General features: G+C 40.2%; 1 protein-coding gene across 1 annotated transcript in view; it reads right to left on the bottom strand.

Moving 5' to 3' along the window:
* Window positions 1-8,263, bottom strand: part of Ing3 (inhibitor of growth family member 3) — a 28,628-nt gene extending 20,365 nt beyond the window's left edge. Inside the window, exons 1-4 of the mRNA XM_005363769.3 lie at window positions 8,104-8,263; window positions 7,798-7,869; window positions 5,582-5,682; window positions 3,895-3,960 (exon numbers count right to left, since the gene is read on the bottom strand). Coding sequence (XP_005363826.1) covers window positions 3,895-3,960; window positions 5,582-5,682; window positions 7,798-7,869; window positions 8,104-8,131 — 267 coding nt within the window. The 5' untranslated portion in view covers window positions 8,132-8,263. The remainder of the gene's footprint in view (window positions 1-3,894; window positions 3,961-5,581; window positions 5,683-7,797; window positions 7,870-8,103) is intronic.
* Window positions 8,264-16,317: the final 8,054 nt, after the last annotated feature.

The raw sequence follows: 16,317 nt of genomic DNA, 5'->3' as shown, positions 1-16,317 counted from the left end.
ATCTATCTATCTATCTATCTATCTATCTATCTATCTATCTATCTATCTATCTATCTATCTATCTATCTATCTATCTCCCTACCTCCTTATCTCTCTCTCTCACACACACATACATACAAAAAAATATTAACAAAATCTGTGTTACTGAGGTATGATATGACACGTGAAAACATATAATGTGCACTATTCAAATCAGAATAAATGCACCCATCTCCTTGGCACTTGATCTTTTGTTCTTAAGGGCAAAAACAATGGGACCCATTCTTCTAACTTTTTAAGACAACACAGGCCAGTGCCAGTAGGTACTGTAACTTATTATCTACTCGCCAACCTCCCCCATGATCCCTAGCATCTTCACAACCTCTAGCCTAATTCTGAATTAGGTATTTAGATTCTACCTAAGAGATAACGCAGATAAAAGGTACATCAATAGGCATAAAAGGGTTATTAAAACAGCAATGGTATCATTTAAAGGAAAGGGAGGCAAGGTACCAGAAAGGGCAGTAGAGGTGGAAAGGGGAAATGTAGAAGGAGCTGCGGGCCGCTTCCTGCCACCCATCTCCCAGCCACTTGGCTAGCTTATGCCCCGAAATAACAACATACAAACTGTATTCTTTTAAACACTTCCTGGCCCATTAGTTTCAGTCTTATTGGCTAATTCTCACAACTTGCTTAACCCATTTCTAATTTGTGTAGCACCACAAAGTGGTGCCTTACCAGGAAAGATTCAGCATGTCTGACCTGGCGGCTGGCTCCATTGCGTCTGACCTCACTTCCCTTCTTCCCAGCAGTCTGTTCTGTCTACTCCACCAACCTAAGGGCTGGCTTATCAAATGGCCAAGGCAGTTTCTTCATTAACCAATGAAATCAACGCAAAACAGAAGACCTTCCCACATCGGGGAAAGGAAAAAAAAGAAAAGAAAAATGTCAGGCCTAGCTAGAAATATTAGTACATAAAAGAAAACAGCTTCAATTTGGAAGGGCTGAGAAAACTGCAGTTGGAAAAAGGAGATCAAAGTGAGTCTTTAAAGGAGAGAACGCTATTCTACGAGTGGGGTATGTGCATGCAGGTGTGTGTTTGTGCATGCAAGTGTGCATGAAAATAGTTTACCAGAGATTAAAAAGTCACTTTATACATAAGCTGAGGTTAGAGATGAAATGGTTTAGAGTCACAGCCACTGAAGCATTTGACAAGGGGTTCTATTGCCATTGCTACAGAATTATGGATGGCCACTTATCCTGTCTACTCCATGTACTAAGAACCTGGCTGATTATAGTCATTAAAAACAAACAAACAAAACCTCAAGTACTTGGTCTCTCACCAGAACTTTATGACCATATAATCCTACAGCTGAAGATACCATACAAAGGCAAGACAGAGGCATCAAAACAGAACTAGGCTGGAAGTTTTCTTCCCACCGCTACTATGAGAGAGACATCATCACTCTCCCCCAGCTGCGAGCCATGAGGTAGAGTAACAATTGGCAAGGAAAGATGTGCCCTCTGGTTCCAAAGTGCCTTGAATGTTATGGAGCTAGCAGACAGCTGACTGGATGTGAAGCCCACTCCACAGGAGGGCATCCATGCCTAACACTGTAAACATGGCGAGGAGTTCACGGTTGGGGAGACAAAGGCCTTCCAGGAAAACCTACTAATATGGTTTTGCTAAATGGCCACGTTGTCAACTTTCCTTCTAAGTACTCATGTTTATTTGTACACCTTAGTGTTGTTCTCAGACTGGGTCAGAGAAGCCACTTAGTACAGTATGTGGCAGTTAAAGCAGACTCTTCTTAACTAGTCAAAGCACCACAACTACAGGATGGGGTAGTCAGCCCTAAGGGGGACATCCTCATAATCCCTTCCGAGGCTTTGGGAACATGGTGGTGCAGCCAGAGGCAGGGAGATGTGAAACAGAACACAAATCTGGACACGACACAGCATTGCACTGGTGAATTCACTGCAGCTGAGGTTACTTGCACAAAACTGAATCTGTCACCGTTTCATCATGGATAACAGAGGGACCTACGGGGTCCCACCCTTCCGGAAGGTCTATTGGCAGGTAATGGTTGCTGAGGAGTAGGGTAACATTTTCTTCAGTGGTGGCACAACTGATAAGCTGTGTGCTCAAGGAAATAACTCCAACCCATGCATGTGTGAAGAACTCTAACTGAAGTAGGTCACACAGAGAAAGAAGATGCCCAAGTAGGAGGCTGGCTTCCTGAGGACAGTGAGAGTTTCGGCAGGAGTCAGAATTAGAAGTGAAAATGACTAAAATCCACTATAGACATGTGCTCTAACTGTTGCAATAATGACAAAAAAGAATACAGCTCATCTGGAAGCTGCACTTCCACCTGTAGTAACTAAGGTCTTAAGCACTTTCAGAAGCCTCACAACAGGAAACTCTGCGTTTTCAATGAAGCTTTGCTTTCTTTTCACATCAGTTTATTTGCAACTATTCCTTTCAATCACTTGTCAGTGCAGCAAGCTTAAAAAGATAATTAAAAATTTCCCTATATAAAAACGATACCATACTTTCTTCCATACGACTGATACTGAGGTGTAACGCATTTGACTATATGCATTGTCAATACAGTGGGTACCTTGTGTCCCAGTTGGCCTTAACTCCAGCCATCGAAACAGGAATGGCCTAGATCAGATTGGTCTGGGGGCATGTATGGAGGAGGGGTTGTCTCGACTGTTAATTCTATGGGAGGGTCCTGTCCACTGCGAGTGGTACCATTCCTGGGCTCTACAAGCTAGCTGAGCATGAGTGTATAAGTCAGCAAGTTCAGTTCCTTCATGGTTTCTACTTCAAATTCAGTCCTGTCTCTTCTCGACAAGCAATTGTAACCTATATGATGAAATAAATCTTTTCCTCCTCCCTGACATTGCTTTTGGTCAGAGTATTTTACAGAGATATTTATTTGGTCAGAGATCAGAATAGGACATTTTATAATGTGCCATGTTTGCTAATAACATTTTAATTGCATGTATTTTTTTTCAATGATAAACTGTACCTGAAAAACACTGCAAAAATAAGATGTAAAATGTAAAAGCTGAAGTCAGTCAGAAGTGAACATTGTTTTTCTCTTTCAACTTACTCTGACACAAAGAGAGAAATTAATTTTCCTAAACTATATACTCAAGGAGAAGCTTTGCATTAAAAATAGATGTTTCATATCATATAATAATGATACTATCATACTACCAATTTGAGAAGCAAATGCATGTGTAAATCTCTTCTTGGGAATTCCAAACTTTAAGAAATACTGTTGCAAAAAAGAAACACCTTTTTTCCTTTTCTTTTCTTTTTATTAAAATTTTGTGACATACAATATATTTTTATCAAGTTTTTCTCCTCCCCCAATTCCTCCAAGATCCTCCCCATCCCCTTGCCCTCCCAACTCCATGTTCTTTCTCTCTCTCTCTTAAGAACAATACAAAAAAAACCCCTCCCCAAGACAGAGGAGAAAACAAAACAAAACAAAAAACGGTAAGACAGAAAACAATAAAAAACAAAACAAAAAGTATACACTTAACATGGAACCCTCTTTCTCATTTTAATCAGACTACTGAAACCAACACAGTACTCTTAATTACATTTTATCATAGAAATAATTTCAAAATGTTAGAAAAAAAGGTTTATTAAATATAGTCAATTCTTTCTGAAATAAAACTATCCCCCACAATCTTACAGTAATCTTCATTAATGTGTGGCTTTCGATCTATTAACTATACACTGTGCTCTTCCATGACTCTTCCTCAAAGACAGACGCTGAACTCTCAAATTAAATGTGATCAAGAGAACAACATTCCAGATTACATTTAAATAAACTGATAACAAAATCCTGAATATTGGTAAACATTGTATAATATGCACATTATCTTACTTACCAAATCATATATTTGGTTTGCCAACTGTACTTTCTCATCTGCATCTTCCAAAGCCTTATAGTAGTCCTAAAGAAAAAAATTCATTTTAAGCATTGGTAACTTTAGCATGCATACATACATACATACATATATATTCCTGCCTCTTCATTATTCATTTCAGACGCTTGTTATCATCTAGGCATCTCATACTAGCAAGAGTAAGCCTCCCATAGTAGGGCTGGTTTGGAGAGCATTAGAAATGAAGCGCAATGTCAAAAAGTAAAAGAATATGTTTAAAAATCTAGAAAAGACAAATAAAAAGAAATATGCTAAGTTCAGTCTCCTTAGTAGAAAGTTATGACTTAATAAATATATGAAGAACAAAACAATGCTAAGATTTAGCTAACATATAAAACATACCAACACTTCATTTATACAACTTAAAAATTCTTATCTTATGTGTATATGTTGCCTGCATGTATGTATGCCTACCACATGCCCCCAAACTCAGAAGGGGACATCAGATCCATTCAAACTGCAATTACATATGATTCTGAGCCATTATGTGGGTGCTGGGAATAAAACCAGGTCTTCTGGAAGAGCAGTCAGTGCTCTTAATCATTGAGCCATTTCTCTAGTCCTGATTTTTATGGCAAAAACACAGCCTTACATTGGATTCTGATCTGCACGTTTCTGCTGTCCAACTGGTCTTCAGCTCTAGGTATAAATTCATAACACCCAAATTGTAGTTTATAGTTTTTCATATCATGATTTTAAAAAACATTATTTTTTAAACAAGAAAAAAGTATATGAGCTTCCACAAATCATTAGACTTTAAGGAGTCTGTTCAAGTTGGGCTACATCAAATACCTTTCAGTTGAAGGGGATGGCCAATGAACCCTGGATTTACATATGCAAGTTCTAAACTCCTACGTACCTGGGTCCCCAGGTATTTCATAAGGCTGGACTACTTCTCTCATGACTTCAGATTTTCCCCTTCCTAACAGAAACACTCTTCCTTCCAGATAGAAGAATAACACAACTATGAAAATTTTAGTTCCAAAATTAATTTTTCTGTAGCTCCCTGAAAATGTATATAAAGGTTGGGTGTAGTTACGTATTCTTCCTCATATTAAAGGACCTGACCAGAGTCAAGCAGCTCAATGGCAGTGAGGACCAAAGCCAAGTCTTTGGAGCTGGGCTTCCAGTGCAGCCTTGAAAACACCAGATCCCACAGCATAGCACTCAGTGAGCATATCTAAGCTGCACTCTAATCAGGGGGACACTAGCTACACCTCAGAAAGAACTACAGGGAAGCTGGAAATCGGTGGTTCTCAGTCCTTCTAATGCTGTGACTCTTTATGTTGTGGTGATCCCAACCATAAAATTATTGTGTTGCTACTTCATAACTAATTTTTCTACCATTATGAATGGTAAGGTAAATATCTGTGTTCTCCGTTATAAATCCATAATGTGAATATCTGTTTTCTGATGGTCTTGGAGACCCCTGTGAAAGGGCTGTTCGACCCCTAGAGGGGTCATGACCCACAGGATGAGAATCACTGCTCTAAAACATAACAAGCACCCCCAAGTCACTGATAATGTTGCTTCGTTCAATACCCTGGGATTAACGTCATTTTAAATCTCTCTCTCTCTCAGAGGGTCACAGTTGTGACTGACAATCACCCAAGGTATTCACTGCACTTACTTTTTTGATGGATGCCATCTGCTCTTCTCGCCACTCGGGTTTGTTCTTCTTTGCATTCATAAAAAATTCGCTGACTCTTTGTTCTAGTTGATCCATTGCATCTGATATAATAAAACATTTCATACTTAGCTAACCAAACTGCTTTGATTTGAGGAAAGAAAAAGAAGTCTGATAACATGTACTATTTTAGTTTTCTAGGTGCTTAGCTATCAGTCTATAAACAGCAATGCCTTAATTACCTTAGTTTCAAATAGCTGCAATATTCTGTGCTGACATTTTCTGATACTCAAGGCAGAGTCAATGGCACAGACAAGTACCACAGCACTGACACTAGGTAATGGCATTACGTGGGCTGGTTATGGCATCCTCAGTGCTCACTGAGAGGACTGCTGGAAAGTCTTCATGCTTCTTTAAATAAAAATAGTGATAATACATTCAACATGTGCAGCGTGGCACCAGGAACCCCATCACTTCAGCTCATATGAAAGTTAGGAAATGTGTGATCATCTTAAGATGCCATTTATTCACTCAATATACATGAGATTTATTCTATGCAAGGGTTTTCCAAAGCCCATGCCAAAAATAGTGACTTCAGTGGATGACTGCTAAAAAAGACAAACAAATAAAAAAGATTTTTCTCTTATGGAATGGAGAAAACCTTGCTTACTATATTTGTCATTTAAAGCATTTTACTTGCCAGGTAGTGGTGGTGCATGCCTTTAATCCCATAACTTGAAAAGCAGAGGCACGAGGATCTCTGTGAGTTCGAGGCCAGCCTGGTGTACAGAGTAAGTTACAGGACAGTCAGGGCTACACAGAGAAACCCTGTCTTGAAAAAAACAAAACAAAACAACAAAAACAACAAAAAACCAAAAATGCAATTTACTTTCAGTTCATTTGCCAATATTAGACATGCTGCTACTTTTGTTAACACGTAATCGTGTTTAACTTCAGAAAACACCAGTTTTATCAAAAAGCAAATTTGAAAACCTTATAGTATTTATAAACTAAATCCAAACTATCACAGAATTTTTTTAAAAAAAATTGAAAGATTAAAAATCTTTTAAATAATCCCTTACTCTACACTTATTTGTAATGGGTAGTATACATCCTAATTATCTGTATTATTTTCAATTCTCAGATTGTCTTTTTAAAAGGCCCAAGGCAGGCAGCAAAGCAGCCAAGGTGGATAAGAAACCGGTGATGCCCTAAAGTGACCCCAAATCTACTGCTGTCCAGCTTTGCTCGATCCCTTTGGAATGTGCGTCAGCAAATGTTTACTACTATAACTGCATTAAGTCAAAGAAAATCACACATACACCTGCCACACGTGGATGACGGGCTACATGGCTATGCATCCCAAGAGATGACCCAGGGACTGAGATAAGTATGATTGGGAACAAAAGGTACCAAAAAGTGGGGGCGGGGGGGGGGCTGAGGATGAAAAGAAAAGGCTCTCAGCAAACTCAAGCTGCCTTTGAGTGAGCCACGTCTAATACGACTTTTCAAAAGTCAATTTCGGGAATAAGTCACATAGAAAAACTACCAAACATTGATGGACGGAAAAATCAAAGCTGAGCCAGTATGGTGGTCCATGCCTATAAACCCCAGCACTAGGTAGGCAGAAGCAGGAAGATCAGGAGATTAGGGCCAGCCTCCAAAGAGACCAGCCTGTGTTTGTGATTGTGTTTATAAAACTAGAAACGGGTAGGAAAGCCTACCAAATGTCTAAAATTTCTATAAAGAGCAGATCGGAAGATTTGCCTAATAATTATTTTTTCTCACTCGTTTTGGCTGAGAAAATAACCATGCTCATGGCAGCTCTAAGTGTCTTTCATAAGGTGCAACTTGTCAAAGTTCGGCCTTCCAAGTCCACTAGGGTCCCTAAATCGCCGCAGAGAACCCGTGATTCTAAGTCCTTAACGCTTGAGAAATTCGGGAGACAGGGAACTTTTAAGGCTGAACGCAGAACTCCAAGTTCCACACGCAGGCTCAAGTGTAAACCTCCTGAAAAACACTCGAGTTTCCACCGCGCTGCAGTGTCGTCATCTCCATGCTGTTGTACACAAACACTGTGTTTGCTGTGCCCCGCGTGGGAAGGGAATGGTGTGCCTGCCGCCTCCTCTAACAGCCCGGGAAAAGTAGCGCGGAGAAGCCGCCAGGCGACGCCCGAGGGTGGCCGGGGCTGCGCGGGGCCGGGGAGAGGCGCCACTTACTCTGCACCTGCAGATCCATCTCGCGCATCTCGGTGAAGCGGTCCCGCAGGTCCATGGGCAGCTGCTCAATCACTGTCAAAGGCACAGTCCGTCAGAGGGCGGGGCCAACGGCGGAGGGACGCGCTGGCGTCACGCGTGCGTGCGTGCGTGCGTGCGGGGGGGGGCGGCTCACAACGAGGCTGCCAGTTACCGTGAGAAAGAAACATCCCCCGCTCCCCCTCCCTCCCGCCATCCCGCCCGCCCGGCCACTCGCGCTCCCGCCCGCCGCGGATCTCGCCCGCCGCGTCGCCGGCGCCGCGCACTCACTTTCCAAATAGTCTTCTAGGTACAACATCGCGGCCCTGACTGCGGCGGGGACGAACGGGTCCAGGGGTTTATTTGTGTCACTCGCTGTCGCCGGAGTTTTGTCCCTTCCAATATGGCGCCTCCGCTAGCAGCACCCGCTCGACTCCGGCGAAGGAAAAAAAAAAAAAAAAAAAAAAAAAAAAAAAAAAAGCTCCACTTTGGCGCCTGACGGCGCTTGCCTCACTACCGCCCGTCGTTACCATTGGCTGCCTGGAGCGGTGACGTCAGCAGGCCGGTGCGGATCCCCGTGGTCTTCTGGGAAATGTAGTCTGTTTTTGCAGAGCAGGGGCCCACCAGTGCGGGCCGTTCTAGGCGTCGCAACTACAGAAACCACACGCCTGCGCGAACTGAGTACGCCAGAATCCGAAATGCGGTGCCTCTGTTTATTTGTTGATTTCTTAAAGGGAATGACGGGAGTTGTATGCGCCTGTCTGACACAACTAGGAACAACTTTTCACCTGTTCTGTGCTGTGATTCCAAGCCCGCCGTTTGTGAGTCATGGATTTCTACCCTTGCTAGGCAAATGGCAAAGATTCCAAACGCTAGAATAATCGGCCAAGTTCGGAAAATTCGGATTGTGTAGACGAGAACTCTCTGCTGGAATTTATCTTCGTTATTCACTCCCGAGATAGAAACGGAACAGCTGATTGTCGGCCCTGTAACTTTAAGATAATTTATACAGAGACTGGAGCGAATGCGCATTTCCCAAATTAAAAGATGCCCAAAATAGTCTGCAATAGCCAGTTGTGTTTTGCGTCATGTCTTGTTGTTCATTGTAAAGCAACTGTTCTAATACACCTGCAAATAAATAAATATAGGTAGATAACGACCAACCATAAATTATGGAGATTTAATCCATTGTTGGGATGTACCAGCAATGGTTCCAATTTATGTTGGATAAATACCTGGGTTAAGGTTTAGAGTCTTGGACGGGCTGTTTTTCTACCCCTAGCAAATGTTCACTAGTAGTTAGTGTATCCCACTCTGTTTCTATCTTAAAATCCCTTTCATAAAAATTGTGCACTAAATACATGCTTCTGTGTTTTGAGGAAATGATCCCTTCTTAAACTAGTAGCATCGAGGCACACCTGTAATCCCCAAACTGGGGGAGTTGAGACAGGAAGATCAGCAGTTAAAGGCAAGTCTTGATAACGTGGGTAGTTAGACGCTAGCCCACACTATAGAAGACCCTATCTCAACCAAAAACAAGAAAACAGTATGACGCTTTTAAGATTTTTTTATTCACTACTCTGAATATTTTTATATGTCCAATTTATTTTTTTGAAATGACATACTTTGCGAGCTCTATTTTGTTTTCTTTTAAAGTCATTTTTTTATTTCTTGTGTGTTAAGCATATGTAGTCTGCATCTGTTTAAATTCAGTACTGAAAATTGTATTTGTGCTATTTCTTCAAAAGCACCCACATTTGCTCATAGTGCTTAATTCCATCTGGGTTAGGATTTTTAATTCTACATTTACTTTTGTGGGGTTAATAAATGTAGAGATTCATCAAGGCTAGAGTTAAAATTGAGTTTTCCTCGAGAATATTAACATTTGATTCTGCAAGTTGGCGCAAGCTTAGGATCAAATTAAGTTGTGTAGTTGAGGTTTATTACATTGCACAGATAGATTGAATTTGAGCCTGTAACTCAAATACCCTATATACTCTCGGGGGAACCTTTTTCTTCTTTATTGGCCTCTAAGTCCAAGACAAGCATGTTTTCCTACTGGCCTCTTATGTGCAGAGAGTTTTTCTCATTCATCTTTATGTAGAGAATGTAGTTCTTGGGAGCCTCAAATTTTGTCTTCTATTAAACTTCTTGAGAAGCCACCATTAACTGTCTTCTGACACTGGTGCCTACAGGACTGTCAAAGCCACAATTCTGTATGTCCAGGATTTGATTGCTAACCTCTGAACAAAAGGCTTGCTTGGGCCCTTGTTTTCCCTGGATGTGCTCATTTTCCTTCACTGGTCTCTTTTTTTAATCCACTCTGAGGATTTCTTTCTGTCCTACATGAATATTTGTACATTTGAGTTTGTGGGAGACAGGCTTTCGGGTAGCCCAAGCTTGCCTCTAGCTCATGATTGCAATCAAAAATGATCTGGAGGTCTCATCCTCATGCTTCCACTTCCAAACTTCTGACTTTACAGCCTTGCACCACCTCACCTCATCTGCCCCCCTTTGAGCTCCTTCATCCAGAAATTTTCATTGTTCTTAGCACACATTGCAGAGTAGCAAGTATGGCGTGCTGTCAGAAGTAGGAGTCTGTCATGTCAGTGTAAGCTGAGCTTCCTCAGGGAGTGTTCTGTATGGAGGAAAATGAAATTTAAAAATGATTCTGATTTAGTCAGGGTACATATATCCTCCAGAGAAACACACTGTCCATTTTTCTTATCGAGCATAACCCTTCTTGTTGAACTATATGTCATCTGCAGAAAGTCATTTGGGTTATGCAATTGATAATACTTGGCAATGTCACCTACACACAACCAACACCACATTTCTTGGCAGTGTTTTTTTTATGTGAAGAAGGACTGTTTATGTGTGAATATTGTGCGCACTGATAATAGCTTATTAATTCATCAGGGGTAGGCTGAAGCTGGCCCTCTTTCATGTTCTATCTTGTGGTGGGAATGAAGAGACAAGAGGCCAGTAACATTGTAACAAGTGCACACATTATAGCACAGTAAATGTCTGGTCCTCTTGCCCCTGTTACAGAGATCCACCAGATCTACTTCTTCCCTTGCTCTTCCCAACTTTGTCACTACGAGAAATAATAAGAGCTGTATAATGTTGAAGGTGGTTTTAACGTTCAATGAGTCCATGTCCCGATGTGTAAACTGGAAATAACAACGATCCAGAAATGAGAGTGCTTATAAAACTGTCATCTATTCGGAGCTCTTAGATTAATACCAGGTCTATGTTACTATTAACTGCTATATATGGACAGAGATTGTACGTTGAATTCCTGGCCACCCAGACCAGAATAATCATACAGAAACGATGTTAATTACAACACTCTTTGGCCAATAGCTTAGGCATAGTCCCAGCTAGCTCTTATATGTTAAATCAACCCATTTCTATTAATCTGTCTGTCACCATGAGGCTGTGACCTACTGGAAGGATCTGGCAGCATTTTTCTCCTTTGACAGCTACATGGCACCTCTTTGATTTGACCTCTCTCTCTATATATATATATGTGTGTGTGTGTGTGTGTGTGCGCGCGCGCGCGCGCGCGTGCGCACGCGCACGCGTGTGGGTGTTTGGATTTCCTACCTGACTTTACTCTGCTAAGAAATTGGCCGAAACAACTTCATTCATTGACCAATAAAAACATCACATATATAGAAGAATATCTGACATAAGCTATTACCTTAATCATTCTTAACATCGTATGTTACTCTTAATATACCCATGTTGCAGCTGGTACTTTCTGCTACTCTAGGTTCTGCTTGGTAGCCCTGATTCTTTTCGGGCCAGACACTGTTGGAAAGTTAGCATCATTTGGGAGGACAGTGTGTGTGTGTGTGTGTGTGTGTGTGTGTGTGTGTGTGTCTGTGTGTGTGTGTACAAGTGTAGGCATGTACATGCCATGGGTCATCTGTGGAAGGTAGAGGATAACTTACAGCAGTCTTTTCTTTCCTTCCACTGTTGGCTGAATGCTACTTGTTCTTTCCTGGCTTCTCACACACAAAATAATCACTCAGAAACTATATAATTTGCAATACTGTTTGGCCAATAGATTAAGCATATTTCTAGTTAGCTCTTACATCTTAAATTAACCCACTTCTATTATTTTACCACAAGGCTTATGGCCTACTGACAAGGTTCTAATTGGTGGCTAGCATCTTTCACCTCTGGCAGCAACATCTCCTGATTCCGCCTACTCTCTCTTCCTCTATTTGCTTGTAACTCCCACCTTGCCCTATTCTGCTAAGCCACTGCCCAAAAGAGGTTTATTCGTTAACCAATAAAAGCAATTCATATACAGAAAGACTTCCCACACCATTCCCCCTTTTTGTTTAAATAAAAAGGAAGGATTTAATTTTAGCATAGTAAATTTACATATAACAAAACAGGTATCAAGCAAAAATTACAATATAATTACAATATTTATATGTACTTTATCTTTTGTCATAATTAAGGAAAACTATAATTTTCTATTCTTCAACACCATCAAAGCCTCCAGAAGGATTTGATATTACCTAAGTAAACACAAAGTGCATTGTAAGCAACTTCCAAAACTCTAGAATTGACAGAGACATCTTGCTGTTTGGACAGTCACCCAAAGTTCTTCTGTGTTGTTGGAGCACCCATCTTCAGCCCACAGGCCCATAGTGTCTGGCAGACTTTCCTATGAAACAGGAAATTTCAAAGACAGTTCCACATATATTGGTAGTTTGTCAGTCACTTTCTTTTGTGTCTTGCAGAATGTCTGGCAGAGTCTTTCATGAAACAGGAACCCTGAAGGATCGTGTCACCTTTAGGCAAGTTCAGCAGTCATTTTTCCATAGGTCCTGCATGTCCAGTTTATACAGCATAGCATCAAGCAGTTCAGGCAAGAGCAGTTTCTTGCCAAAATGGCTAGCAAACTCCAAAAGGAGCCTCTTTGATGCCCATCTCCCTCTTGAAGTAGATTGGTATTGTCAGGAGAATATGTGTCTCATTGAAATGAAAAGTCCAACATTCTTAAAACATTTTAAACACCATATTCCATAGGTCTTTGAAAGGTTTGAAGATTATCTACCTAACTTAAATATATTTCTATATATCTAGAAAACCTATCTAACATAACTACAAGTTTGACTATTATAGACGACTATCTATTAACCTATATTTCTTAATTATACATTACATTTTTAAATGAGCTTCCCAAACAGAATACCTTAATCAAGAGCAGAAATATACATATAATAAAGTTGCCCTTAAATTTGTATCAATAGACGAAGATCCGTATCAATGCAAAGTATCCATCCCTATAGCATATCCTTCTTTAAATGTAAACAAACATTTATAAACAATATTTGGGAATTTGGGCATAGTTCTTCACAAGCTGCTTCCTGCTTTTTTGGGGGCAAAGTAATTTTGGAGTTGTTCACAGCAAACGATCAGGGGCTCTTGGTCCATCAAGCCACATTAGTTTGGAAAGAATCCATAAGTTCTCATCTTCTGTGGAAACAAAAGAACCTCTTTTCCAAAGCAACAAATTCTTAGACCCAAATTTTGAAGTCAAGATACCTTTAAAGGTTTAGCTTAGCAACCCATACAATAAAATCTCTCTCTGTACTTAGCTCATTCACAGTCAAAAAATTAAAAAAAAATACAATAATATACATCATCCAGACTTTTTGTGTATATTCCATCTTTATGTGGCTTATTTTTCTTTTTTCCTTTAATCTATGACTATCTATACTCTGTCTTTTTAAAGACTTTACCTTTTCTTAACCATTCTCTTACTTTTTATAACTCTCTATATTGTTTTCTTCTCTCTTCCAAGCCTATGTACATTTATTCAATACTGTGACCAATTAGAGGTCTTTTTTATCTGAATCTGATTTGTTGTATATCTGTAATATGCCGTGTTGGCATGCCAATTTTTTTGGTGGAGGCTGTTTGTTCTCGATTACCCAGCTACAAAATCACTCAGAAAATATATTATTTGCAATACTCTTTGGCCAATACCCTAAGCATATTTCTAGCTAGCTCTTAAACATTAAATTAATCCATTTCTATTATTTTATATTTTACCATGAGGCTCATGGCCCACCATCAAGGTTTTGGCTGGAGGTTAGTGTCTTTCTCCTCTGGCGGCTACATAGCATCTACTGACTCTCCCTACTTTCTCCTTTTCTATCTGATTGAAACTCCCGCCTTTCCCTATTCCGCTAGGTCACTGGCCGAAATGGATTTATTCATTAACCAATAAAAGCAACACTTATACAGAAGGACTTCCCACACCATTCCACCCTATTGATTCCAGAGAGGAAACTTAGATTCACAGGCTTCACAATAAGTGCCATTACACTGAGCTATTGCCAAGATCCACTAGCGTCAAGTTGATAATGACAGTAATGATGCTGCCATCATCATGGTAAATTGGAGGAAATGAGATACAAGTAAGATATATATACTGTGATGTACATACCTTGTACATCAGGAAAAATTGATACCTAAGTAGAAGGAGTTAGAAATTAGGGAAGTGATTCAAAAGTTGGTACAAAATGTGAGGTTATCAAAATTCAAGAGAAAGGGGAGTTTAAATCCTTTTTGTAGCGTGTTGTCATAGGAATGTTTTTCTTACCATAAGGTTCTAGCACTTTCCTGGCTTACAAAGAAAACTACCACCATGAAACTTACAATAGACTTTGAATTAAGAGTAGATTTTAATTCTGCATTGAATGGTATATTTCTCCTAAAGACATCTGCATTATGTACAGAGAAGGAAAGGTGCCTTTAGCAAACTTCTCGACTTTACAAGGTTAACAATCCATCAAATCTTTCCCTGGATGAATCCCAATCACACCAAGAGAATGACAGTCTTCCCTTTACAGATCTGTGGAAGCCAAACTTTTCCTTCCCAATACTCATCTTTCTTAGGGAAATCTACTGTTTGACCTAGTCTCTGGGTATTGGTGATGGGTGGCAGAAAGCAGACAGGAGACGAAAAGCTGTAAGAGGGGGGGAAGACTTTGCTGAGCAGACTGCTCTCCAGAAGCACAGTGGACGGGGAAAGGGAAGACACTGAAATGGTTGGCAGATCCATGGAGGAAAAGCTGTCACAGAAACATTCTTACAAATAGACTTCTGATCATTGAAGAAGATAGTCAGAACTAAGAGAATGGATTCCCTACAGGCTAGAAATATAAAATACACTCTAAGTTGAGAACATTCAGTAGGAGAAATACTTTAGTTTGCAGGTCTTACCTGATGAGTTTTATTTTATTTTTACTTTTGTTTTCAGTACTGAAAATGACACACAGACCCCTAGACACACCAAGCATATGCTATAATACTGTTGTATCCCTAGCTGCCAGGTGCTGAGGTCCTGATTGTATGAAATGAAAATGCCAACTGCCTCTCATCTGTGCTGATGTGAAGCTAACATTTACCATCTTGCCATAGGTCAGATATCATAGATGGATTGGTTATTGTGCCTGAGAAAAGATACAGCCTTTTCCACCCATGCATTGAGATCATGGTTGAAACATCCATCAAAGTTATGAGAACCTCAACCCAGTACAGCTTTGTGTGGAGACCAAATTCAGACTCCTCACAAGGTTCACAGACACTTCCCTTTTATAGTAAACATTATTCTAATCTGTTGCATTAATCAGCTTTGTGCTGATAGAAGGAAATACACAAGCAAAGACCTGTCTAAAGAGAAAAGTATTATTTAACTCATGGTTTTAGGGTTTCAACATCTAAGATTAAGAAAGGTCATTGCGCTGGCATTCGGTGGAGGTGGCAGTTAGATAAGCCAGAAGCACATGTTAAGATAGCAGTCAGGTACTGAGCTGAAAGGGAAGGGGAAAAGACTGGGCGGAAGAGAGATGAGTCACACAGATTTCTTGATAAGACACACCACAATGACCTAAGGACTTTCTACCAGGCCCCACCTTTTAAAGGTCCGTGGCATCTTCCAGTCACCTTGAAAATCAAGAGTTTAATATAAAGGACCCTTCAGGGTATTGAAATTTTACCAAGACCATAACAATCCATGAGGGTGCCCCCATGAAGACAAATGTAATGCTGCCTGCTAAGGTTGCTCCTCACCCTAGGAAACCAAGAGCAGTTTGTATTGGAAATGACATCATTTCTAAATGTAACAAATCAGAGAAAGAACTAAAGACTTGGGTTATTAGCTGGTGGGGTAAATGGGATGTTTGAAAGTGTAAGTACTGGAAAGGCATGATTAATGAAATCAAATCAGAACAGAGAAATAAAACAGATGGATTTATAAACTGAAGAAAGAATCTGGAAGGTCAATATGGGTTCCAGAAAGAGAACAGAGAAAAAAAATAGAAAATACAATGGAATCCATACTTAATGGAAGCATTTTGATGTAGTTTTTTAATAAGGGAAACTACAATGGCAAATATAGAAGAAAGGTTGCCACTGTGAGAAATGTGGGAGGCTGATCGTGGACCACTCTGCTGATAAGAGTCACCCCAT

This window comes from Microtus ochrogaster, linkage group LG10 (genome assembly GCF_000317375.1).
Source record: "Microtus ochrogaster isolate Prairie Vole_2 linkage group LG10, MicOch1.0, whole genome shotgun sequence".
Classification (NCBI taxonomy): Eukaryota; Metazoa; Chordata; class Mammalia; order Rodentia; family Cricetidae; genus Microtus; species Microtus ochrogaster.
Note: the sequence above shows the minus strand (reverse complement) of the source record. Positions and strands in the feature narration are given on the sequence as shown.